The 27381-nt window shown below is 49.6% G+C and overlaps 1 protein-coding gene and 1 pseudogene across 1 annotated transcript; one reads left to right on the top strand and one right to left on the bottom strand.

Moving 5' to 3' along the window:
- Window positions 1-25962, top strand: TRIB2 (tribbles pseudokinase 2). The gene is made up of 4 exons (XM_064571794.1): window positions 1-787; window positions 944-1688; window positions 6439-6731; window positions 23488-25962. Exons 2-4 carry the CDS (start codon window positions 1419-1421, stop codon window positions 23954-23956), a joined length of 1032 nt encoding a protein of 343 aa, XP_064427864.1. The 5' UTR covers window positions 1-787; window positions 944-1418; the 3' UTR covers window positions 23957-25962.
- LOC123852253 (U2 spliceosomal RNA) lies at window positions 21111-21218 on the bottom strand (annotated as a pseudogene).
- Window positions 25963-27381: the final 1419 nt, after the last annotated feature.

Below are 27381 nucleotides of genomic sequence, written 5' to 3'. Positions count from 1 at the left end.
TTGAATGGGGAGACGGAGCGCGAGCGAGGCGCGCGCGCGCACACACGCGCACACAGGGCCCCGCTCGCTCCGAGATCCCCGGCCACGTAAGTAACTATTAATACCGCCTCGCCGGGAGTTGCGGGCGTGCTGAGCTCGGGGATTGGCCTCGGGCACCATCGGCCATCCCCTTCAATTTTAAATACACATTCTTCTTACCTCTGGGGAAGAAAGAAAAAAATAAATAAATAAAAGACGAAGAAGAAAAGCCACCAGTTTTCTCCAAAACAAACCCCACCGCGCAATTTGGGTTTAGGGTCGGGGGAGACGGAGTGGTTGTAAATTATTCCAAGGCAGGGTCCAGTTATCCAGCGGGAAAGGAACGCCGCAGGTTGGCTGGGGGCGCAACCCCTTCCAGCGCCCGGAGGATTCCCCCCCCCCCCGCCCGGAAGCTCGTGCCGGGGGAATCGGAGACCATTGATCTACTCTCGTCCGTGCCCGCACTTCTCGCTTTATTCGGAGGACGATCTGGAGCACGAGCGAGCTGCGACAGCATGAGCCTGTGCTGACCTCCGCCCGGCGGGCCAACCCGGGCTTTGTCGCGGTACCTGCGCCCGGCCCGCGCCGCAACTCTGTGCCCGGCTTTTGCAGTCTTTTGTTGGCAGCGGTGACCGCTCTAAGTTAAATGCTCCCTTGCTATTCTTTTTCTTCTTCTTCTTCTTCTTCTTCTTTTTTTTGTCTGTTTGTTTAAATTTTGGAGAGCTCTTGCGATCTTGGAAAAGCCTCAGACGCCATCTACAGTTAAAACGTAGGTAACTACCCTCGCCGGCGCCCCCCCTTCCACGCCCCCCACCCTTTCCACCAAAAAAAGGGGTGCAGCGCGGATTCTGTCTGCCGTGCGGCGCGAGCCGGTAGACCCGTGCTTATTTCCTTTTTCTTTTTGTTTGGTTTCTAACGCGTTGAGACCCAGCTGCTGCCGTGCGCTCCTCGAAGATTGCACAAACTACAGCAGGGCTCCTCCGCCCCGTCTGCGATTCGGAAGGCTGCGTGGGGATCGCTTCGGGAGACCTGGCGCTGCAGCTCCCCACCTTAGCAGTCCAGTTACTCGTCTAGACCCACGTTGGAAAGAGAGGGAGAGAGAGAAAGAGAGACAGAAACTAAAAGTGCGGAGATTCTGCACATCGCTGGCTGCTTTGGGGTAACAAAAGGACCCGAGTTACTGCCGACTGAGCACCCCCGGGAGCCGGGCTCGGAGCAGACGAGGTGCCCGGCGGCGCCCATTTGGGGGCTTCTAACTCTTTCTCCGCGTAGCCCCCTTCCCGTCCCCTCCCCTCTCGTTCCCTTTTAAAATCCGTGGCACGGAGGCGCCTGCAGCCGCACTCGCCAGCGACTCATCTCTCCAGCGGGTTTTTTGTTTGCCGAGTGCGATCCCCACACTCATGAACATACACAGGTCTACCCCCATCACAATAGCAAGATATGGGAGATCGCGGAACAAAACCCAGGATTTCGAAGAGTTGTCGTCTATAAGGTCCGCCGAACCCAGCCAGAGTTTCAGCCCGAACCTCGGCTCCCCGAGCCCGCCCGAGACTCCGAACTTGTCGCATTGCGTTTCTTGCATCGGGAAATACTTATTGTTGGAACCTCTGGAGGGAGACCACGTTTTTCGTGCCGTGCATCTGCACAGTGGGGAGGAGCTGGTGTGCAAGGTAAAGAGCTCGGGGTTTGTTTTTGCTTTTTGTCTTTTAAAAAGATTCCCCGGGGCCGTTTGGAGGGGGCGGGAGGTCGCCAAGCTGCGGAGCCTGGAGGAGGGAGACTCGCGGGATAATTATCCGTGGCCTCGTTAAATGGGTTTATTTATTTGTTCACGTTCGACTAGTTGCGAAGTTTTTAGAGCGTTGCAGACAATGGGGCGGGCTGCGGCGGGGGCGTTTTGGGGAGAGCCCGGGTTTGGGGAGGGCGGCGGGACTGCGCGGGGGCCACGAACACGCGTGCTTCCAGAGGCTCGTGGAGCGCCTCAGCTCTAGGCCGGGTCCCGCTGCCCAAGGGGTTTCTCCTTGTGTCTAGCCCCCTCCCCTTCCACCGTGAAGTAGGGAATCCCCCGCTAATTTTAAGGCACTGATGACTGGGTTCCTTTTGCAGCCATTGTTCTTAGAAGCGTGCAGGTGTTAAACCTTTGTTCAGAAGGTGCCCTTTAAAAGAGACACACAAAGGTGTCCCCTCTCGCTGAGCCAGGGGCCCAGCGCGGGGAAGGAGTTTACAAAGAGCTCTCTGCTCCTTGCAGCCTTGAGAGGAGGTATTGGGGGTGGAAATCAAAGCCACCAGCGCACCTTTGGGTGTAGGAAAGAGTGAGTCCTTTGGGTCCTCCTCTCTTGTCTCGTTTCTTCTCATCTCCAGACTTCCGTGCGCGAACACCCCCTTGCGCCCCCCACCCCCAACACACACCTTTGCCAGTGTGGTTTACAGGCCGGCCTTTGGAGGCCCAGGGATTCACAGTGCTAACACCGAGATGGGCACTTCAGCTTCCTTTTTGTCTTTGACCCCCAACAGTGACTGTCTGTGTGTCTTTGTGTGTGTGCACTCCAGACAAGGGGATGAGGACAGTTGCAAAAAAAAAGGAATAGAGTAGAGCATAGGGGATACCCAGGCATTGGACAAAGATCAAGAATTCATTGTCAATTTTACATTTGGTCCCTCTTGGTTTTTCTTGGGGGAGGGGTAAGGGGATAGTGAGGAGTGAGGACCTCTGCTGTCTTTGAAATGGGCACTCTGCACAGCTGTGCTACAAATAATACATCACACTTTTTACCATTAACCACAGATTGCTTTATTTCCTGGCGGACTGGAGTCTTTCATTGTAAATATGCGTTTTGTGGAGGTCTTCAGTCAGTTTTGCAATTGCTCAGTTCAGATCTCAGGGGAAAATCAGAGACTCTTCAAAGACAGCTCTCTGCTTGTACTGAGCATTTGGTATTTTGCATCTTCTCCCAAGTTACTGAGACCCAGAGCAACTGTGCCCGGTTAACCAAAATTCCGTAGGCTATTCAGAGCTGGATTGAATTCTCAGAAGACCTACAAGGTTGCACAATAGGGGAGTCATCCTTTGAAATGAATGAATTCCACAGAGCTGCCACTCTTCTATGAAATATGCACAATCGCCCAGCAGTGTGTTCACTCCTTTTGCTCAACTTCGGTACAGCATTTTAATATTTTTCAAAGGCTGGGGATGCTTTTAAGTAAAGGGACTCTGCCTTCAAATTCTGCAGGAGCATCTTGCTGTTATTTCTTTGTTTAAAGGCAGAGGTGACCTGCCCCTGCTCTTCCTTTCTCCCTCCAGATTCTTCAAGACATATTTCACTTTGGGCTGACCTTACGGTGTCATTCGTAGACGTGCTCTTTGGCCTGAAACTGTACTTAATCTGCTGGTTTAGTTCTTGCAAAGATTGAATCAGCCCTCACCAATTACTGTGGGGCTGAAAGTGGATTTAAGTGCAGTATCATTGTTCTGCTTGGCAGAGGTCATCCCTTTAAGACACAGCAGCCTGTTTTCCTGCCTTTTTACCAGAGGTGACATGGGTGACTTTTTATGCAAGCATAGCTGTGTATATCCTAGGAAGCTCCAAGTGGTTTTTATAAGGCTGCTTCTCTGAGCCTCCCTCAGATACACAGTGTGAACTCAGCTTACTGCAAGGCACTGTGAAATCTACACATTGAATCAAGTTCCTTTTGATGTCTCAGAATATAGAGTTCCTGTCTCCTAGCTCTATGTTGACCCAAGGAAAAAGTCTTTGCAAAAACAGATCGAATGTAAAGATGCCATTCCTATAGAGGACTGTCAGGAGAGAATGCTACAGGACACCATTTGGGGTCGTTTAACCAAAATAATCAAGCCTGTTTATTGTCTCCCTGAGCCCACTGTGAGCTAGGCAAATGAAGGAAGGCAGCTTTAGGGGGTCTTTACCTTATTATTTTCATGGAAATGCTGGTAGCTACTATGCACGTTGACATAATTACTATTTTGGCAAAATGGGCACTTGGTTTTGGGTTTTTTTGGTTTTTTGTTTTTTTTGTTTTTTTTTGCAAATGCTACTCATGATGGCCTAATCTTCCTACCTTATCTCAACTGTCACATTATATAACTTAGGCTCCAAATTAAACATTTAAAAGAAGCTGGCAACCAGGCTTATGGCTTGATTTTGCATTTGAAGGTGATGGTTTAAATATCAGTCCAACCCCCGTAAATGCCTGTTATAACTGCTACTAAAAGTTTGGTACCTACCCATATGGGAGAACAGAAGTAATTGCTTTATTTTTCATACTCTGTCCACCATCTTGGAATTTGATCTCTTACAGAGGGTATTGGCTATTTCGTGAAGCTGCCATGAATATGTTGTTTTTTTGTTTTTGTTTTTGTGTTTTTAAATTTCTGTGTCCGTTCAGTTTTTCATCAGTGGGACGGGGTAACTGACTGAAGGTGCTGAGCAAAAATCACCTTTTATTTTTTTAAAAATGCACTTGAAGGAGGAAGTATATGATAAATCATCGTAACTCCACGAGCACTGGAGAGACCAAGCCTGCAGCCTCCTGCTTCAGAACCCATCCCCCCCACCCCCGTTATATAACACGGGGTGTTTACATTAGCCACTGCAAAACGTTTATTACTCTCTGTGAAATTTTTGAGGCTTTCCTAGGTTTCTGCTGCCCGCAGCCTGGGTGTTAAAGTTGACTCAGGCATTTCAGATTCCTAATTGAACGGACCTCTGAGGTCACTGCTCGTGGGTCATCATTTGACAGTATCAGGGTGTGATTTGTGGTCTCTGGAGGCATTGAAGTATTCATTCTTAAATTCTAGCAGCTGTGCCGCCTTCCTGAGATGCCTCATTATGGTTCATTCACAACGTTACTTTGCTTCCTCGCCCTGGGTTAGCACCAGCCCTCCTGAGGTTCTTACTATCCTTGTTTGACGCACAGATTTCTTTTGGTTTTTGAACCGAAGGGCGACTTAACTTCAATCATGGATCTTAAATGGCAGTCTGTGTCCCTGGATGGGTTTCCGAAGGCCTGTGAATCCCCTGAAAATGAATCCAGTATTGTGCGCGCATTGGAGGATGGGCATTGTCAGCTAGAGGGGACAGAGCTTTTATCAGGTTCTCACGTGGGATCCGGACCCAAAAAGGTCAACAGGGTTCTAAATCAACGTCTCCAGGTTAGGAAGAGGAGGGAGGCCCAGTGACCCTGAGTGCTTTATCCATCTTATCCAGATTATTGGTGGCCAAGCCAGGATTAGAGCCTCAGTTGGGTGATTTCTAGGCCATGCTGCAAAATGAGGATCAAGGAGAGGATGTTCTCACTAATGAAAAAGATTTAAGAAGCTAAATGGTGGTGCACGGGGACCATTTAAGGGTTTGTTGCTGGAGCCTTCTTGGCCTGCAGTGCTTTCCAGCAAAGCACCTCATGGCTGCCCCTCACTCATGCAGGCACAGAAGGGAGTCATGCGCCTACATTCCCAGGCAGATAGTAAAACCACATTCCAAACCCAGGGATTTGTATTCCTGATTTAGTGGAGGTCTTGAAATGAATGAAAGCTTTTTTTTCTTATGACCTCAAAGATTCTCTGTGGCATTAATTCCTCTTAGGATGGTTTCCAAAAGGTATTGAGGATGGATTTTCTTTTTAAATAACCCCACAGTGAGGTGGCATTTCACAGGCTAATTTTGATTCATAGGAAATCATTGCATAACTGATTCATTGAGCTAGATAGTGTGGAGGGAATTGAGAATTGTGTCTGCTTTCTTTCCTATTAAGGACTGTGTGTCCTATTCCTTAGCTCTGCCGCTGGGGCTCGATTTGACTTGTTCTCTGAGCCTCGATATCCACATCTGTAAAATGAAGGTTTTGGATTAGAGGACCTTAAGGCAAAGTCTGCATATTTGCTCTGTTAATTGCTAATATGTTGTAGAGCACTGTACAACACATTTGCATAGTGTAAAATATATTGTACATAATCGCTATCATTGTGCAGTGATGCCCGCTTCTGTCCTGTTTCGTTTTTTGGAAGGAAAATAAGGCTTTGTCTGCGTAGCTTGGGGTGGGTCACTTTCAGATTTTGCCTTAGCTCTTTTATAAATAGGCGATTGGGGTAGAGAGAAAAAAGTGGTAAGACTTAACCATTTGTGTACCGTGTTACGTCTTGCACAGCATTTTTACCTCCACGTTGTCAAGTAATCCTCCCAGCCCTGTGAGTCAAGGGTCATTTGCCCATTTTACCCGTAAAGATTTGGAAGCTCAGAGAGGTCAAGCAGCTTATTCAACGTTGCACAGCTGGGAGCAGGCAGGGCCAGTGCGGTCTGGGTCCGAGTTCGGTCTGCCTTCTGTCTCCTCAAAAGCCTGTTCCATTCTGTGATTCCGTGGTTTAAGACGCACCCCTGACCCTTGGTCTTGTCGTGAATCCTGTCCTAGGTGTTCGATATCAGCTGCTACCAGGAATCCCTGGCCCCGTGCTTTTGCCTGTCTGCCCACAGCAACATCAACCAAATCACCGAAATCATCCTGGGGGAGACCAAAGCCTATGTGTTCTTTGAGCGAAGCTATGGGGACATGCATTCGTTTGTCCGCACCTGCAAGAAGCTGAGGGAGGAGGAGGCGGCCAGACTGTTCTACCAGATCGCCTCGGCTGTGGCCCACTGCCACGACGGGGGGCTGGTGCTGCGGGATCTGAAGCTGCGGAAATTCATCTTTAAGGACGAAGAAAGGTGAGTGTCGTTCCTGTCCAGAGCCCGGACTCCGACGGGCTGCTCGGGAGCATGCTTGCTTGAGGGGTTGGAATGGACAGTTTTTTTGTTTTGTTTTGTTTTTTTGCTGCCTGCCTCCAGGTGAGAAGGAAGGGTGAGCAGACAGAAGGAGGTGAATGGATGTTGAGATGTTTTAAGTGCCCCGGGAAACTAAGTTGCTGCTACTCCAGCCGCGTTAACGAATGCTCAGAGGTCGGGTGCCAGGATTGTCTGTGACCTGGTGATTAGGGTTTTTTTTTTTTGGTTTTGTGAACTCTGAAGATGGCTGCAAGCCTGCGTGACATTTTCAGTGCGAGTAAGGCACGATTTTGCTTTTGAAATAATCCTACCTTCAGAACGCTCGGTGCCTGTCCTCACTGATTTCTAATTCATTCATTCATTCCTTCACTCGGTAGATGTTTCATAAGTGTACGTGTATGTACGGCTAAAGTGTGTGTGCATTACTCACATTTCTCAGTACTGTGAATATCGGGGCGCATTAACTAGTCAACTCACCTACAAAGGGATGCTCTAAGCCCTGAGTGAAGACTATATACGGGGTTAGATGGGACCCGGGGGCTGGGATGTCCGTTTTAACTAGGACGTGGAAGTCAGGAGAGGTGCTTTTGGAGCTCATTTGAAAGATGAGTATGTTACAGACAGTGTGGGAAGGACCGGCGTTGCAGGTAAGGAAGGTGTCGATACATACACACAGCAATGCGCAGGTCTGGGTTATTGTAGGAGACAGCTGGGCAGGACACTGGGCATCTGGGTTCCACTCATGGTTCTTCTGCCCACTCATGACATTCTGTTGAGCAAACCCACTGGGGCCCGCTTTCTCTTCCAGCTGACTTCTCTTGTAAAACTCTTTCGAGCCACTCTTTTTCTTTTGAAGAATGTGCTTTTTTAGAGGGGTGGAGGCAAGTGATTTATATTCATTGCTGACTATTCCAAAGATCGTTCTAGAGTTTCTACCCACGTGGGTCGTGGAATTACCATGAAGGCCTTGGGCATCCTGGACTCCTCCTAGGGAAGTGGTTGGTGAAGTGGAGGTCCATGGGCACAAAGCTACTAAGGCCCATTTGAGTACAAAGCTAGTGCATGCCATTCATTTACTCACTCAACAAACATATCTGGAGTATTTTTTTTTTTTTAATCTGGAATATCTTTTATGTGTCTGATGATGAACTGGCTAGCAACCCTTTCTACCTACCAGTTACTGTGCCATGTATCTAATGGCCTGTGATATTTTAGGCTATTGCTTAGGGAAGTCTGTTGATGTCCTATAGAAAAAATATATAATGAGATCTAGTGGTGTCTGCTTTGGTTTTTTTCATTTTATGGTTAGAGCTAATTGGGAGGTAAATGTCTGGGAAGCATTTAGGGATTAGCAAAGGTAAAGGGCCTGTGTTTACTTAATGCAAGTGGAATAATTTGATGACAGTTTATATATATATATATATATATATATATTTTTTTTTTTTAAGATTTTATTTATTTATTTGACAGAGAGAGAGATCGCGAGAGCAGGAGCACAAGCGGGGGGAGTGGGAGAGGGAGAAGCAGGCTTCCCGCCGAGCAGGGAGCCCGATGCGGGGCTCGATCCCAGGACTCTGGGATCATGACCTGAGAGCCGAAGGCAGGTGCTTACTGACTGAGCCACCCAGGTGCCCCTGATGACAATTTATAATGCAGCTGAGTATACAAAGTGCCGAGGGCCACTGGCCACAGAGATTGGTTATTGTTCCATATTTTTTCCCCATAAACAGGTATCTTAGGCATTCGTGGTAGCTAATAGCCTGGTTTTTGAGAGTGCATGGTCTTGACCCTTACTAACAAATGGAACAAGAGGGAGCTATTCTAAGATCTCGAGTGTGGGGTGACACATATTCTCTTCTTCAGCTCAGATGCATCTGCCCTTGGAGCCTGGAGACTCAAGTTATTACTCTGGTTTCACCTTTAATATCCTCTGTGACCTTTTAGTTTGGTCCCTTCCTCCTGGCCTCAAGTTTCTTATCCTTTTATTGTCCTGGCTCTGTCTTATTGGTTCTGAGGTCTTTCTGAGTTATAACATCAGGTGTGTGCTTCTTTGAATATTCTCACTGGAAGTTAAATATATACCTGACCCCCAGCAGAATACTGACAAAGATACTTTCTTTGTCCTTCTGCATTCCACCTTTCTTGGAAATGTAATAACTCTAACTACAAAAATAAGAGGTGATTGTTTGGGAGTACTTTAAGGTCTTATTATTAGGTTATTGTTAACCTTACTTACTTCTCTCTGCAAATGGGGGTAGGGTGGGGATCATCATGTTCATTTTATGGAGGAGGACTCCAAAATCTTGTGTGAGGTCTCAAAGTTATAGATAAGAAAGAGCAGAAATAAGGACATATTCTCTATTAAATCAGATCTCAACAAATTCACTTGCCTGCCACAGGGAGTAAGGGCGATGAATGCCCTCTCTCATGGGGATCCAAGTTTTTAAACGTCCCCTTCGATTGTGTCTCTTTCGAGAGGAATTTCAGGTACCAGTGAGTTGACGGGGTGGTGCGTCCAGGGATAGAACACACATGGTAAATACATATTTATGAAGTGAGTCATAGTAGGGTGGACATCCTTAGGTCACAGAACATGGGAGCACAAGTGAACTCCAGGGTCTCCAGAGGGCCCATCCTTCAATTTTCTCCTGTTGCTGCCTGGAATCAGAACAGCAGAGGTGAGGGTGCCGGCCCCAGGGCCCACAGTTAGCTAGAAGCAAATAAGGGGCTGAGTCAGACCTCACATTTGCTGTTGAAGGCCTTTTCCTCCAGGCCTGTCTTGTCCTTTATGGGAAGTTGAGTTAAGAGTGCCCAGGAGTAGATGGTGGCAAAGCTGAAATCCTTGATGTCCCAGGGCCTAGAGAAGAAATCCCAAGATGTCGGAGGCTTCCAACACAAGGACTGTGAGTCTCTGGCACTGAGTTTGGAGCTGTGTTTGACTTTTGCAAACGAGCATGACCCTTTCTAGAAAGATCTAGAAAGAAGTATCCTGTATGAATGTGAAACCAGAAGACTTCACTGGAGTAAGCATGTCAGAGCGAAATCCTTTTTAACTTTAGAGAGCATTTTCCTTCTGAAAAAGGAAGCGTCAGTGACAGGGAGGAAGCTGCTCATCATCTGTCCCCGGCATGTCTGACGGCACCTGAGCCCATGCAGCCCTGCCTCCCTGCGGGACCAGCAGGGAGAATGATAGCTCCTCATCCGACGGGCGAGGTGACTGGGTTGCACAGGAGTTAAGTGACCTTGCTTACGGTCATACAGCATGCATGCCGATGGAGCCGGCCTGGAAATCCTATCCTTTCAGTCCAGAGCTCTTTCCCTGCCCCTCCACCACGCTGAAGTCCCGGAGGACTTGGCTGTTCCTAGCATGACAAGTGTCTCTGGGCAGCTCTGAGAAGGTCACTCTCATTTTCAAGGACCTTCCAAATGTTCTCATCAGTAGCTGATAGGAACTTTTCCCCCAGCCATCTGTCAACTTTTTGTGAAAGAGGGATAATGCCTTGTAGACTTCCTCCTTGTTGTTTTGCCTTTGAACGTCTTCGATTTCAGAGTAGGAGACTCTGGTTTTGTCACTCAGATTATTTCTCCCTCCGTGTGTCCCTGCAGCCATTGAGTTTCGTGGCAGTTTCTCTTTGTTGGTCCACACAGTGGCTTGTGTGAAGGAACCTGCCTGTGTGTTGAGGGGGACAGCAGTCTGGGACCTCACTGGGCTGGCAGCCCCCACCATCCATCCTAATCAGCAAGACCTCATCAATAGGTATTTCAATAGGACTAGAGTCTGTGTCTCTCCTGACAACACCCAGCGTGTGAGAAAACAATGGGTTGAATTTGAAAGGCTTTTGAAACGTTGAAGGATGGAGTCTGTGTCTGTTTTCCGGCCCTTTATGCATTGGTTTTTTGGAGGGGGGAAACACAGAAGAGGCTTTTGGAAGTACTACTTTATTAAGCCTCAAATCACCAGACCACACTTTTGTGCATGGTCTTCTCTCTCTCAAGGATGTGCACCTTTTTGTCTGATGCTCTTGCAAGGAACTGAAGGTGAAAGAATTACATAGTGAAGTTGGCTGAGCCCCACCAGGTTCAGAATGAGACCAGCCCGTGTGCTGACTCTTTATGCATGGATTTCTGATATTGGACCATCTGTAACTGAATCCTGACCACCCATGAATGTGTTGTTGGTAGAATGATCAGGTCCATCAGTCCAGTTTCCCATGAGCAGCGTGAAGACATGATACATGCATGACACCCCATGTTACGTGAGGGCCTGATACCAGTGTGCCTTCTGCCTCTGTGTTGAATTAGTAGCACCACCGATTTCCTTTGCTTCCGTTTTATTTTGATCTGGATTCTAGATTCGGATTCTGTCTCTACCCCTCATTAGCTACCTGGTCTTGGATGAGTCCTTTAATGCCTCTGAGCTGCAGATTCCTCCTGGCAGAAATTAGGACTGCATCCCTGTGGGTGATTGTGAGAGCCCAGTGAATGAACCAGAGGTGCACAGGGTGGGGCAGGTGCTCACTATAGCCCGCCGGTCCTAAAGTCATTGATAAAGTGGTGCCATTTTCGACCAGCTGTTCCCAGGGTGCGGGAGGCTCTTGGAGAATGTGCTCAACCTCTTGGGCAGCCATTTCACGAGGAGTGGAACTCTTGTGATGCGAGGGTTCAGATTTAAGCCACATCCTCCTTTCTTGTTTAACTGCAATATTGGATCAGTGCTAGAAGGGTGACTGACAGGGCAAGCACCAGGCTCAGAAAGGCCAGAAGGTCGACCAGATGTACGCAGGGGAAGGCGGACACCAGGCGCATGCAGGGAGTGAAGGACCCCGCTTCCCGGGCCTGAACTGGCCCCGGTGTTCCCAGCCTTGCACTGCTGCTTCTCCTCCATCCCTGGGACGTTTCTGCAGAGCAGAACTAAGGTGATTTTTTTTTCTTTCTGAGGATGTTAAACCCCTACCCTGATTGTACTCAGCGTGGACACACCCTTTGCATCCACAGTTTGTTCCCGTAGTAAAATCAGAGGTGGGCTGTAGAGTGGGAGGGGCCGTGTGTGGGAAGGGGCCCTGAATCTGATAGAGGGCAGTGCCCAGGTCCCCCAGCCTCCCCCTCCCTGCTGTGGTAGTGGGCTGATCTGCCTGGCCAGCAGATCTTCCAGGAGGCCCCCAGTTTCACTTTGAGCCTCTAAGGGAAGGCCTGAGCTTTGGGAGAAGACCCGTTACTCCCATGTGGAGGATGAGTCACTGTCTGGATTCTAGGCCCTGCTCCTGCACTGATTAGCAAACTTAATCTTGACAAGTTGCATAACCTCTTTTGTCCAGATTACCTCATCTGCAGAGTGGAAATATCCAGAAGACTTTCCTCATGAAACTCAATGAATGAATGCAGGTGAACCCAGAGCTTGGCACATAATCGGCCACGGACAAGTGGTAGCTCCCACCGTCTTCACCTCCTGTGCACGTAGTGTCTGGCGCCCCGGGTGACATAGGGCAGCTTGCTGAGTCAGGATGTGAAGAGCCCAGGAAGCAGGTGCAACCTCAGGCTGCCCCGGGAGCGAGCCAGTGTTCCTATAGCGGCCCGTTTGGCCAGTTTGCTTTCTCTTCTCCCTTGGGACCAGGCTCCTTGCCACCCCCTGCCCCCCACCCACTGCCCCCTACCCCCAACCTCGATTCAGTATTGACATTTCCCTGCGCAGAAATAACCCCCCATGAATGGAGAAACATGCCTCTGTACATGTTTCTTCTTTGGTTAGAAGATTTTTATCTCTTTGACGTCACAAGTTGCATTTCCTCTGCTTTGTGGAAGCTGAACAGTGCCTGCTTCTGCAGGAGGGAGGCTGGACCCTTTGTAGCAACCCAGCAGCCCTGGGCCTCTCAGTGTCACCTGCCACCATCTGCCCAGGCACGGGACCTGTGTCTCCGGTGTGGTGGAGGCCTTTTCCCTCCTCCCACCAGCTGAGGTCTGCACACCTTCTCTCTCTCCTCAGATTAGTTTCTGTACTGGCTCTTCTTGTAGATCTTCAGCCTCCACTGAGGCTTTAATAGCTAACAAAATAGAGAGCCCAGACTGGAGACCAGACCCTGCCTTCTTTCATCAATAGCGATTCACATGAAGTTGTAGGCTCATTGTATTTTAGCAAAAGACCTGACCTTTTTGCTTTGAAGGAGACAGAGCTGGAATTCCCTTCTTTATGTTGACCACTTCTCTGTGCTTCCGGCACTGCCAGCCCTTGGGGGAGGCTTACTCCCCCACTTCTCCCTGGATGGGTAAGTGATCCCCCTCCCATAGCACACTGATAGTCTCCCCTCTACTCGAATCGTCCATGTGCATCCCTCGACTGTCCTCATGCCTCATCTCCTGCTGGGCTGGGAGATTCTTGGGGACAGAGGCTGTCTTGTGGTCCCTGCTGTGGGAACACAGTGGCATTGAATGAATGAAGATCTCCCTCATTGAGTATATGCATCTCAGATTGGATTCTCATGACAGAATGAGAGAAGTGGGAATAAGTATGGATCGTTGGCCTCTAGGACATTGCCCAGAGTGGGGGCCCTGGAAGACTAAAATGTATAAATCTCCCACGTAGACACCTTTTCAAAAAGAGCTCCTTCAGCGTTCTGCATCGAATGAGAAATTAACCCATCGTTCCCATTTTGATTTAATGATTTATGCAGAAGTGACATTTAAGACACTGTTATCAATGTCTGTGGGGTTATTTTCATTTATGAAGGACTTCCCTAATCATAGAAGGGAGAGCACCCTCAGGGTTCTTTGCTTAGAAATGGGATTTCTGGCTGAGCTGTTTCCTGTTTGTGCTTAATAAATTAGCTGATGGGCTAGACTGAGACCCTGGGCAAGCAGAGCCAAGGGCACAGCAGTAGGGTCTCCTACTCCTTCACTGAGCCATTTGACCTTGGCCTACCTTCTCTGACGTGGGTCAGAGATCATGAACTTAGAGGATCCAGCAGGGTCCCTGCTGCACTGCAGAGCCTTAAAAAGGCACCTGTCATGACTGCTCTTGATGATCAGCCGTTGGCTTTGGCCCTCATCACCCAACAACCTGGAGATTCATTTATTTATTCGACAAATAGTATTGAGCATCTGTCATGTGCCAGGCACTGTTCTAGGCTCTGCGTATCCTGCAGTACCCGAAGAGACGGAACCCTTCCCCCACGGGACTTACGTTTCAGTGAAATATTATCTGGCTTCCACCATGGACCAGGCCCTGTTCTAACTACGACACTTAAAGGAAAACTGATTTAATCCTACTTAACTACTGTATTTACATCAACCAGTTTAAAACCAGTGAGTAAACTAGTGCTATTCTCACCATGTTATGGATGAGGAAGTTGAGGCTCAGGGCCTCACAGCTAATCATTGGCAGTCCTGGGGGTCTGCGCCCAGGACACTGGAGTCCCGTGCCTAGGCCTTCAAATACCACTCTGGCTCTAGGAAATAGACACCAGGTAAAATACCACCCCTTGTGTCCGATCCATAGAAGGAATTTTCTCACGCAATTGGGCAACAAGTGAACACCAGGAGGACCTGACCAGCACTGAGTACTGAAGCTCAGTACTTCCTTTTCTCTGAGGGGTCATGGGCCACCAGTTAACCAACCCCACGGGCAGTCCTGTGATGCCCTGTGTTTCCATTTTATGGAGTGGGTTTTGTTTTCTCTGCGGAACTGTAAAGTGGGGTCCAATTCTCTTTCTGTCTTCCCTACCTAGCACAGGACTAGCCTTGTAAATACTTTGTGAATGTCTGGCAATTGACTAAATGGGTGTGTGAGTAGCCCCTTACGCTGCCCTGGAGGCATAAATATTATAAGAAAAATCCCCTAGATATGTTGATGGCAGAAGGCAGTGGATGGAAACACATTTTAAATGCCCTTTATCTGGGACTCTCAGGAGTTTCTCTAAAGCATGAAGTAGAGTCAAGCCTATTTGAAATTTCTTTGGACTTGAGAGAGTGCAATTCTTAAGCAGAATCACGCCCAGATACCCTGAACTCTAGGCAGCATGTTGCAGCCGGGAGCATCTTCGACATGGGATCCACACTATGTTGCAAATATTTATTAAGCATCTATTATGTGCTACGTTCGGCGCAAGGTATTGAGGGTACGAGAATCACCTCTGGAGAATCCTTTTCTAATGGAAGACATAGTGTAATAGTTATTTTTCATACCATGTTACAGAGAATGGGTGTACATTAGAGAACTCTCTGGGAGCAGAAAGAAAATGTCCTAATGGCAGAATGGGGTGTAGAGAATGAGCGTGTCAGGAGGAGATGGGCTCCTTCTCGGGTTGGTCTGAGTGAAGTAGAAGGATGTTCAGAAAGTGTGAGTAAAGGCCAAGAGACAAGAATGAGCCCTGGGCAGGGAGGGGCGTGCTGGTGGACAGCACTGTGGGGGATCAGAGATGAGAATGAAGAGGCAAGAAAAGGCCTAGGGCCTGGATGCATGCCCATGACCTTGAACTTGACCTGAAATCCAAGAGGAGCCATTGAAGGGTTTTTTGTTTTGTTTTGTTTTGTTTTCGAGACAGGATGGGACGGGGTCTGGTCGTGATTCTGGAAGTGTATGTGCAGGATGGCCTGGGCATGGGTATCGACTTCAGGATGCTGACAGGGACAAGGACCCAAGCAATGGGATCAAGGAGGGGTGGGTAAGAGGCAGAGTTAAACTCAACCCTTTGATCTCTACAGATGAAGAAATGGGGAGGAAATGTCCTTCTCCCAAGTTCTAGAACATGTTGGTGGTGTGACCCAGAGCAAGAGCCCAGATTTTCTGGCTGACGGAACGTGTGTGGTATGTGCCTGGGCCATCTGGGTGAGCCCAGTTCAGGACTCTGCCAAGTGGAATCCCTGTCTGGCCCAGGGCTGCACTGTTGCTCCCAGTGCACGCTGGGTCGGTGGGGTCATAGGGACCGGCCCGAGCCCGGCTCCTGCCCTGCCAGTGGTGCATGGGTAGGAATGTTCTGGACTCTGAGTCCGCCTAAGCAGCAGGGGTGGGGCAGCTCCTCAAGGTGCACCTGGCTCTTCCTTCCTGGAAGAATCCAGGCTGGGTGGGCCCTTGGAGCAGTGGTACGTGGCCTGCAGAAGCTTCTCTGAGAAGCTGAATCAACTGACTCGGGGCCAGGGGATCCTTTGGGACCAGGGTCACACCACCAACATGTTCTAGAACTTGGGAGAAGGACATTTCCTCCCCATTTCTTCATCTGTAAAGATCAAAGGATCAGAGGGGCAAGAGGTGAACAGAGTCCTGAGGGGGGGTCCGGAGCTGCCCTGCCTTCCTTCCCTGTCCGTCCCTGTGGAGATGCAGGCTGCGCTCGAGGGGTGCTTTCCTGCGGTGTGAAGGCCTAGGAGGTGGGAGGTGGGATGGTTTCCTGCTGTCCCGTAGCCACGATGAGTCAGGGCACAGACAACACAAGCCTTTCTGTCGTGACGGGGCAGCGTGGGAGGACACGCCACCTAGTAGAACCAGCCAGCCCCATCCCTGGAGACTTCCCTCACCCTGAGCTGAAGTGTTTCCCTGTGGGTCACCTGCTGTTCTCCTGCTGATGTGGAAGGAGCTTGACCTGGGTGTCGGGTCTGTTCACTGCATCTACAGGACCTGGCATATCAGTGGCTCGCAGAGGGAAAAAATCTATGCACACAGGAAACAGAATTACAGCGACGATTTATTTGGCAGAGTTTAGCTTCATTTATTTGTCAAGTCCCAGTGGTGGCTGTCGGGTCAGCTGGATGCGACGTAGGGTGCTGGGACAATCCTGTTCCTCCCCCATTAGCCCCCCGGGGGGGGACCCTTGCTCATATAACCGAACTGACAGCCAAGGGTAGCTTTGCGGTATTGGGCAGAACAAGGCCAGACCTGGCAGTGGCTGACCTTTCTCACTTGACCCTTCTCCTGCTTGGACCCACCCTGTGGAATGGCCTTCAGTGACTTCTCGAATTCCACTGACCTCAGGCCACCGGACTTCCCGTCCCGGCCAGGCCCACTTGGTCTGGCGGAACTCCCAGCCCAGCCCCACCCTGGCCCACCCTGTCCTGATCTCTTCCTGCTGCAGGAGCCCAGGGCGGTGTTTAAAGGTTTCAAAGCAGAGCACGATTTGCTGGGGTAGGCCCTGTTTGATGTTTTGGATGGCACACTAATTTGGAGGTTGAAAACCTGCTTTTGAATCCCAGCTCTGCCCCTCATTTGCAAGGTGGCCTTGGACAGGTCACCTCTTTGTACCTCAGTGTCTTCTTCTAGCCAATGGGCAGGTCCTGCCACCTCTATCCAGCTCATGAGCTCCAGCAGTTAGGTCATGGATGCCAGGGTTTTGTCTGTGCTGAATAAACCCGGGGCCATGTTTGTCTCCAGAAACCCAGAATCTTCCTTTCACAGATTCTGTCTTTGACACTGAGTAAATCTGTGATGCTGGTGCTCCTGTACTTTGGAGATGACAGCCACATGACGATCCTCCTGATGTGGACTCAGCTGAGTTTTTTCAGGTACCCCGTATGTGGCCTGGGACCTCCCAGCCTCTGTGCCTCGGTTTCCTTATTTTGTAGGAAGTTGGCATGTATCGTAATATTTGCCTTTCAGTTTTGTTATGAGAAGTAGAGATAGCGACTGAGCAAGTCCCAGCACATAGTAGGTGTTGAATTCATGGCTGCTGTTGTTGCTGCTCTGTCACTATTATATACGTTATGACCAGGGTGTCGTAGAAGTGTTGCAGTTCCTGTAGTTTCAGATTAAAGGAAACTTAAGCTCAGGAGTTTTGAAGCTAAGAGAGCCCTTTTCAGGCCATGTTCTCGTTTTACAGAAGGGAAACTGAGGCCGAAGGGGCCCGTGGTCACACTGCTCTGGCGACCCCGGGGCCCGGAGGGAGCCTCGCGGGCCTCTGCTGAGAGGGGCCGGGGCACTAGGACTTCGAAGCCTGCTGCTCTGCGGAGGAAGGAATAGAAGCGCATCCTGCTGGTCCTGGCTTCCTCACCTGGCTGGGGATCCGATGGCACCAGGAATGGTGCCAAGTCCACAGGCTGCCCCCGTGTAAGGTTTTTTCATTCAGAAGTTAAAGCAAAGCAGGCTGTGCCAGGGACAGGTTGCGAAATGCATGCAGGGTGCAGCTTCTTGGCCGAGTCGGTCCCACCCCAGGCTAATGGCTCTTTCCTCCAAGAAGCTGCAGGAGATAACCACTGTCATTCATAGCTTTTTGGTCACAAAAATTCTCCACCAGCCCTCCCTTGTCCCTTTCGGGAATCTCTGTTCTTCGTGTGCCGTCTTTGTTCCCGCCACCTCCACAAAGCCCACTCTGATTGCCTTTGTCAGGACCGGATGAAGTGAGCAGAATGAGCTGGGCACATTTGGGGGCGGGGGGAGATCATTCGGGGGAGGGGGTGGGAAATAAGTGCAAAGTGCCTGGGAAGGAACATGGGCACAGAATTCACATCCACTTGGATCGTGTTCATCTGTCTTCTCGTCTAGACTCTGGGCTTGAGGTGGGCGCCTTATCTTACTAATAAGATCAGTTAGAGTTGCCACCAGATTTTTGCAGATTTCCTATGCTGGGCAACTTGGTAGAGACTGTGCTTGCATTGTTTCATTGTTTCAATCCTCACAAAAACCCGAGAAGGTGGACATTACTTGTCATGTCCTTATCCCTGGTGGGTGCCTAGTTTCAATGCCCTAATGATTAGTGGGACATTTGAATTACTAGGACCACCGATACCCTTAGGGATTGTTACGAAAATCAGTTTCCTTTGACTGGGAATACATAATCCCCAGACTGTTCAGGGGACAGCAGAAGTTCAAAGACTGTTCGTTCATATCGTCCCATGCTGACACGAGCAGGTGCTCTGCCAGGCGCGCCCCCCACCCCCCCACGCTCTCCAGAGCAGACAGAGGCAACCTGCTCCCCAGAGCGGGAACCAAGCCCCGGGGACCTTCTGACGGTCCCTGCAATTGTCCAGCAAGTCCACGGGGACCGGCACTGGGACTGGAGCATGGCCTCGGGTTCCTGACCTGCGTGAACCCCGGAAGGTCCTTGTTTAAAGACATAATCCCGACCACTTGCCTTGACCCTTGCCTAGGAGTGATACAGACAAGTTCAGGGTGTTCCGAGCAGGAAGCAGGGTCAGAAGCATGCACTTCCTCCCCAGCTTTCTCTAGGCCCCTCTTTTTCTTCTCTCCTCGCCTGCCCGGGATGTCCGTGCTGCTCCATGGGAGGAGCGGGTTCCTGCCCCATGGGCTGGCTCTTCCTGACCCTGGGCGCATGTGTGCTCCCCACTTTGAGGAGGCCTCATAGACGGGGACACCCCGGCTGTGGTTTCCTGCACCCCCTGCTCAGGTGGGTGGGCCAGGCCTGCGGGCTGGCTGCTTAGAGCCCCGGGAGGGATGGGCGCTCAGCCCCTGACTGGCCTCACTAGCCATAGGGACTTACTCACCCTTTCCGAGCATTAGGCTCCGTGTCCACATAAAGGGATAATAATTCCTGCCTTGGACGTGGCAGGAAGTTTTATAAACTTTAAAGAGGAAATCTCTGTCGATACCTAGCACCTTTTTAGGTACAGAGATGGTGCTTGCTCTTTGGTACTTAGTAATTTTCAGAGCCAGAAGCGGAACCCAGGTCTCTGACTTCAAGACGGAGCTGGCCTGGTATATGTGGGGCAAATTTGGCACAGTACGCGCTGAGCCGGATGTGACGAGCAGATCCAGACTCGCCCCACCTGGAGTCTGGCTTCGGAAGGGAGGAGGCTGACGTGGCAGGTGGGTCAGCTCCGGGGTGGCCGAGCGTCTGCAGCACGTGTGATGCACTTTCCACTGCACTCTCGGGTCCACTGGGTATTTGCACGGCCCCTGAGGCCTTGCGGGGGGAGGAAAGAGGAGAATGCCAGGAAGGGCATTAATTGACAAGCTCGAACCCTTCCAGTATAGGGGGGTCAGGCTGGAAGTAGGGTCCCTGCCACCTAGGGGAGGGGGTGGGTCACAGGGGGAAGGTGAGAGTCACAGTGTAGCGCTGTGGCCTGGAGGGAGGTAAGAATGGAAGAGGGCTTCGGGTGTGGTTTAGCATCAGGAGCTTGAGGTGGTGACGTCTGTCCCCTGTAAGGGCTGAGCTAGCAGCAGCTCAGGTCTCCCGAGGCACATCCGCGCCCGCCCTCACCCCTGCCAGGGACTGAGGTATTGGAATTTACAAAGCCTGTTCCCCATGGATACTTCATCTGACATCCACTTAATCCTGGCGAGGGAGGCAGAGCAGGGCTGTTGTTCCCTTAAAGATGGGCACACCGAAGCTCCGAGGGGTTAATGGTGTGACTGTCCCTTTCCCTCTCAGACTGAGTGTCTGCTGGGTGGCTGATACTAGTCTCCGTGCTGGAGAAACAGCAATCAACACAGAAGATGTTCTCTACATACAGAGCGACCTCAGCTACCTGCTCCCGAGCTCCCGAGCAGAATGAGGCGATCACCCTGCAGTGACCATGGGAATAATACAGAGTATAAATGCGTGACCATACAAATACAGATGCATAGTATTCCAGGTCTCCGCGCAGGGCAGGAGAGGACTGGGCGTGCAGTGCTCCCCTATATAGGATGGTCAGGCAAGGGCTCTTTAGTGAAGCTCATTTGAGCAGAGACCTCTTTGAAAGAAGTGAGCGGGAATGAGCCGTCCACGTATCTGGGGGAAGAACGTTCTGGGCAGAGGCTGGGAGAGAACCTGCACAGAGGCCCCAGGGAGGACTGTGGTGGGTGGTCGGTGCGTTTGAGGAACAGGGAAGGGCTGGAACAGAGAGGAAGTGGGGCTGCAGGTGTGGTCAGGAGGCCTGGGGCTCACCCTGCAGCCGCGGGGAAGATGTCAGCCCCACATGCATGAGCTGGTGGGCTGTGGCGAGGAACCCAGCTCCAAACCAGATTCCACGTCTGGTGCTCCTTCCACCGGACTGTCCCTTGTCCCACAGCTAATTACAGTTTCCACAGCTATAGTTATTCCTGTCGCTCTCCTGCTGCCACGACAGTGGCCGTGGAGGCCAAGAAGCTGGCCAGCTTCTGAGGCTGCTGCCGGGGAGGGTCCGGCGAAGGAAGCTGTTGAGAGAACCCACTTGGCCCCATTGTGTGCGCCCCCTCCCCTCCGCCCTCTTGGGTTTCCCTGACTCACCTCCAATCTTAGAACATCTAGGGAAGTTGGTGTGGGTCCACCCCACCTGCTGCCTTTGGTTAGAAAGAGCAACAGGAAGAACAGGATTTGCTTTCCCTCAGCCCAATTCCAGATGAGCACATCTAGACCTTTCCTGCGTCTGTAGATCGTTAGCTGAAGGGGGAGGAGAAGAACGTGTGCACTACAGGTTATAGTAGAATTGGGGTGAGCGAGTAAAGAAGACATGTTGCTGTATATTACAGAATCCCAGAATGTTAAAACTGGCAGAGACTTTCACTTGATCTTAGCCAAAAGGCCGAGAAGCGATGGCAGAGACTTTCAGACTGTCTTGTCCAGATGGATGCCCAACAGTGGGAATGTACTTAATGCTCCTGAAGTGTACAGTTAAAAATGGTTAAAAGGATAAATTTTATGTATATTGGACCATCACAAAAAATTAAAATTAAAAAGAAGACGGCCTTGTCCAACGCTCCTCTTTAAGTTTGAGAAACAGAGAGGTTGAGTGACCTCCCCACAGCCACACAACAGATGAGAGATGTAGTTTGGCCTGGAATCTGCTCTCGGAGCTCCCTGCCCAGCACCTTTTCCAGAGACTACCACCATTCATTGCTCATTGGCAGAAATGAGTACAGGGAAGTAGTTACTCCTTAGTCTTTGAAACTTCTGTAATTCAAATACGAGATCTCATAATCAACCCAGGCTTTTTTGTCCGATTTTTTTGCTATAGAGAGCTAACTTGATTAACTTGAACCTCACCTTCCTTCTGTGGCTCCCTGAGTAGCCGTGGTAGTTGCTCTTTTCAGAGCAGGCTGAGACTAAGGCTAAGACCTGTAGCCCCGGGGGAGGAGGAGGAAAGCAGCTTATGGACCTGAGTCACAAGCTCTGATTTAGGCAAATGCCTCAGTGTGGTTTCTCCAAGCACTTTCCTGTTCTCCCCTCATTGGAGCCTCGTCACCGCTCGGGACAACAGGGTACAAACTATGATGTGCATTTTTGAGACGAAGGAACCCACTGGTGTGAATAATCGTGACCTTGTAGGCCCTTGCAGGCACCGTCTACAAGGCCCTGACCCCTCACTCCAGCCCCTCCTCCCTGGCCCACGTCACCTTTGTGGCAAGCCTTCATTCGTGGGATGGAATGAGACTGAGTCTGTGGGGTTTAACAGCTCTGAGAACTCTGCTGTTAGAGGGTTCTGGCCAGGAGAACAGGAAGAGGATTTCCATTTTAAGCCCTGGAAGGTCGCAATACCTAGCTTTCCACTCAAGGAATGGCAGAACAGGGAAACAGGATTCTTGGGAGTCCCCTGAGCCAAGGAGGTCTAGAAGATTCTGGCACTGGGTGGGGGGCAGCCGTCAGTCTTGAGCAAGTCATTTCGTGTCCTGGTCCTCAGCTTTCTTCACTGCAAATTAGTATAGTTAATTTTAAGAATTTAACTTATTTCCAAAAGTATTTACCAAGTGCTTATTTTATGCCCAATGGTCATATCAAGCTCTACTGTATAAAGAAGAGTGCTGGGCCCCAGGGACTCAGAATTCAGTGTGGGTTTTCTCCTCCTCCGTTCATGAGTGCAGCCAGGAGGCATCCTGGAACCTGTCAGCCAGCTCAGTCATCCTTAGAAGGCAAGGGGAAGATTGACACACACACCCCTGCACACATGTGAGAAATCAGATTCACATATGTACATATGTGTACGTGTTGGCACAGGTGGAAGTTAGAGGTAACTAAGTCAGATAAGCATCAGGTCAAGGACCAGCCCCTGGGAGTGTGATGGGCCAGATAGGAGGCAAGTTCAGTGGTAAATCTTGGAAAGAAGATGGGCTTGCTATGAAGATGTCAGCCTTGGAAGGGCTTATGGCAATGCATACCTGCTCGAACATTCCCCAGCTCTGCCTATGTCCTAAAGAAAGGCAGCTTGGTAGTGGGGAAGGAGCAGCAGGTTGACTTCCTTAAGGAACGTGTGGGACCAAGTCTTCTCTGTTGCCCAGCTAAAAGGCACTGGACAAATTACTCAAACTCCATGAGCCTTGATGTTTTTATCTGGAAAATGGAGTCATCAGATCTTCCATGTCTGTTATAAAGCCAAGATGCCATTGAGTAAAAAGTCCTTTCAGACTGTTATATCATGTCAGCCAGAAGCTTGCTGTAAGTTGTAGACAGAGCTTCTGGGAGCTTCCCAGTTGGTTGGATCTGAGTTCAAATCCTGCAGATCCCCATCACTACCTACATGTGTCTGAGAATAGTACGAATCTCCTATTCCGTCATCACTGACATGGGGGAGATGATGATGTCATTTATGGTCTGTTTACTTGCTGGAGGTGTGGGTTCACCCCAGTAGGAAGAGGATTTTAAGCATCATGCAAATTCCCTGTCAGTCTTATTCACTCCTGGGCCCCCCACCCTGGAACAGTGTCTGGCGCCTAGAAGGCCCTCAGTAAGTCATGTTTGGCTGGTTGAATGAATGAATGAATGAATGTGTGCATGGTCTTGGAAATACTAAAGCGGGGGCTGTGATTCAGTGATGGGACTCACGTGCCTCAGCCTGCCCGTAGGAGCTCACGCTCTCCTCTCTCTTGCAGGACTCGGGTCAAGCTGGAAAGCCTGGAAGATGCGTATATTCTTCGGGGAGATGACGACTCCCTCTCTGACAAGCACGGCTGCCCTGCTTACGTGAGCCCAGAGATCTTGAACACCAGTGGCAGCTACTCGGGCAAAGCAGCCGACGTATGGAGCCTGGGAGTGATGCTCTACACCATGTTGGTGGGGCGGTACCCTTTCCATGACATTGAGCCCAGTTCCCTCTTCAGCAAGATCCGGCGTGGCCAGTTCAACATTCCAGAGACTCTGTCGCCCAAGGCCAAGTGCCTCATCCGAAGCATCCTGCGGCGGGAGCCCTCAGAGCGGCTGACCTCGCAGGAAATTCTGGACCATCCTTGGTTTTCTACAGATTTTAGCGTCTCGAATTCAGGATATGGTGCTAAGGAAGTGTCTGATCAGCTGGTGCCGGATGTCAACATGGAAGAGAACTTGGACCCTTTCTTTAACTGAGCTCGTGCCCCACAGAGACTTAGCAGGTACCAGGAGCGAGAGAGGGCAGTGGAGAGTCCTTCCAGGGGACACGTATCGCCTGGCTTGGTAGCAAGAAAGACACTGACACTCAAGTTTCTCGGTTCAAAGAAGGAGAACCTTCAAGGAGCTGACTGAACATGTAGCATGGGGGTGAGAGATGTGGGGTGGGAGTCTGGGGTCAGGTCAGCGGGGCAGGTGCCCCTGGAGCTTCTCTTCCCTGACGTAGCCCCCTGGAGACCACCCCCATCAGTTGGGCTGCTTCGGCCTACCCCACTTTTCATTTGTCCCAAAATAGTTGCAGATCCCGACAGAATCAAAACTCTCTGCCTCAAACACACATCTTGGCATCGCACTGTTAGCTTTTAACTTCTTGTCATGATTCAGGGAAGGTACAATTGGCCAAGGATTTTTTTTTTCTTTTTAAACAAGACAACCACCTATATGATACTTAATGCGGTTCATTCAAAAAAAAAAAAAAAAAAAATTCGGTGCACACAGACTGACCAGAAACCTGGGTGCTAAGCTAAAAGAAAATAGAAGTCCAGTTTGTGTCTCTTAATTGCTCTTTTCAACTCATTTCTTCTAAATAAACTATTTAATATCCTGGTCAGGAAATAACATGTTGATGCTTTGCTCCCTGAAGGGGGAAAAAAAAAATCTGTCCTTTAACAAGCTATTCTGTTCTGTGTCCATGGGTTTGTGACAGGAAGCTATTAGAAGTCAAACTTCTAGATGCATTAACTGCTATCGTAGTTTAAAGAAAGAAAAGAAAAAAAAGGAAGGGAAAGGAAAAGAGAAATTCACTCCTGAATTTTTTTTTCCTTCGAACGATGAGGGCTGCCTCATTGGGGGTCCTCTCTGCTGGGATGGGGGCAACGGGGTGAGATCACGGGAGGCGCTTGGAGTCTGAAGCTTTTGCGACACTCTGGTCTCAGCTACACCTTTTGTCTTTGTTTTATTGGAAACTAGTGAAACCAAGCAGATTGTCCCACGTGTATGAAATACAGGGCAGCTATTTCCTTTTCTTTAGGAAGAATGATCCTTTTGGCTTGGAAGGCCCTCTGGTTTGGACAAAAATCCTCGGTAGAGACAAGCGGCAAGAAAAATCAGCTGGAAGCTAGGATGATATAAATAAAAACAGCTCTCTTATCCCAATACGCACCTTTGTATTTTCAAGAATTCTTCTATTTATTAAGGAAAATGTCACATTGTGATGTATTAAGCCAGTACTTCAATTACGGGTTGACTTGGGATGACATGTTACATGCTGTAGTTAACATCTATATATTTTTTCTTGTTTGAGTATTTCTGTCCCTGAAATAACCTTTTGTTTGGCTTTTCTAGATAGCTTTATTTGATTTCGAGTGGCAAATGTTTTTTTTTTGTTTGTTTGTTTTTTTTTATTACGGCTTTTCTATTTGCTGTATGATACAGAACTCTTTCGGCATAAATATTTGTTTCCAGTACCTCAGTTGTTTGGATTTTACTGCCTGTATACGTTTTGTGAAATGGTCATGTTTTTGGGTAGGTAACACGTGGACTCTAGTATGTAAATGTTACTTGAATCTGTGCTTTATTATAGTACGTGGCATGTGTGTGCAGATCTTGGATGCTTCATGCCTGCTCAGCAGGAGCCCAGCCTCCACGTTCCCAGGAGGGCGGCTTAACCGTTCATAGTCAGGAGACAAGGCGGCCATGGATTTGCCCTTGATTCTGTTTTGATAATGGAAGACACAAAGGAGAGAGTTTTTTGGTTTTGGGTTTTTTTTTGGTTTTGTTTTTGTTTTTTACATTCTGAAGATGGTGCTGTATCAAGAAGGACCCGTTTTTCTTCCCCGTCCCCTATTTTTTCAGTACCCCGTAGGAGGAAAGATTGGTGATGTGCATGGTGGGAATCTATGGCCTCTGGTGCTTTGTCCTGTATTTGGTTTAATGTTTTTGTCCTAATCTCTTCAATCAATAAAATTGTGCGTATTTAACTAAAATGTTGAGGTCCTGCAAATGCTGAGTCTCTCCCATCTGTGGTTTGTGGCCACCACGCACCAGCCAGGAACTCCTACGTCCTCCCGGGGGTTCACTCTTTTAGGATGAGCCACCACGACTGTTAATACAAAGCAAAAGCTAGCTTGCATCATGTGTGGGCATATGCTGGCCAATTTAGAGGTAATATCTCACAGTGAATTAATCGTTACTACCACGTGAGGAGGTGTGAATTATGTTCCTATCACAGATTAGGAAGTAAGCCCAGAAAGGTGTACCACTTGCCTGGGGTTAAACCACCTGTAAGTGATGGAGTCAGGCATGGACCCCCATCTGTTAAATCCTGAAGCTCGTTATGCTTTCTATGATGTTAGAGCCCAGAGGCTTTCAGGACAAGTAAGGCTAGTAGCTCTGGAGTAGCCAGGCTCACCTGGACTCAAATCGTCCAGGCTTCCACACGATTCCTTTGGAAAAGGAAAGCATCTGCTGCAGACCCCATTGGAAACCTCCAAGGAGGAGACCACCGAACTCCCAGAAACTAATGTCTACCGAGCAGCCCTTCCCCCAGTCCGATGCACAGATTGTCAAACTTGTGGGCTTCGTGGGCAATGCCATCTCTCGTGCACCTCATTTATTAGAAGTAACTACAGCCCAGAGGGTCAATTTGATCCTGGAACGTCTAGTGCGTGCCTCCTCTGTCATTTCAGTGCAGGTTGGGGAACAGACATGAAAGCAGACGAAGGCGGTGGGCAGAATGGAGTGGTGGGTCAGCATAGATCCATGGAAGCCCCTAAGTCTAAACCTGTCAGCAGGTGTCCTGGAAGGGGTGGCAGCTGAATTAGAGTCCAGCAAGAAGTGGTTTTGGGTAATGACAGAAGACAAACAGCAGTAGCACTAAGCAGGGGAACTGTGCGTTGAGAACCTTCTGGAGACCCGCCCAAGTGAGCACCACTAGGGCCAACCTGTGGGTAGATCTCCTCAGAGTCCTTGTGAAGGCTGGGGTTTGTGGCATCCGGGAGGACGTGGCTGAAGGGGAGGATTTCCAGCCAGTCGGACCCATCTTCTAAATTCACAAAGTGTTTGTCACCCTGCAGTGTCACTTCTGTGTCTGTTCCCAGCAGCACCTGACCCTGCGCCTGGCCCATGGGAGGTGTTTAGTCAACAAGTGTAAATTGGTGTATAATTTGTGCGGGCACTCCGTATGCTGCTAAATTTCCTCCCAACCCCAGGTTTCTAAGAGGCACATCGTTAGCAAACAGCCTTTGCAAGTACTGAAGCCCACTGGTGGCTTTTGCTAGGGCTTTTGCACAGATAGGCTGATCCAATTTCTTTGCTCTTTCACTGCCTGTGTTAAGCAGAAATGGGCCTGCTGCCTAATGGATGCCTGTTTGAATTGGATTCCGTCAAACCTTCGCATGTGCGGC

This window comes from Mirounga angustirostris, unplaced genomic scaffold, assembly GCF_029215605.1.
Source record: "Mirounga angustirostris isolate CCGP_5_RB_7025 unplaced genomic scaffold, mMirAng1.0.hap1 SCAF_10, whole genome shotgun sequence".
Lineage (NCBI taxonomy): Eukaryota > Metazoa > Chordata > Mammalia > Carnivora > Phocidae > Mirounga > Mirounga angustirostris.
Note: the sequence above shows the minus strand (reverse complement) of the source record. Positions and strands in the feature narration are given on the sequence as shown.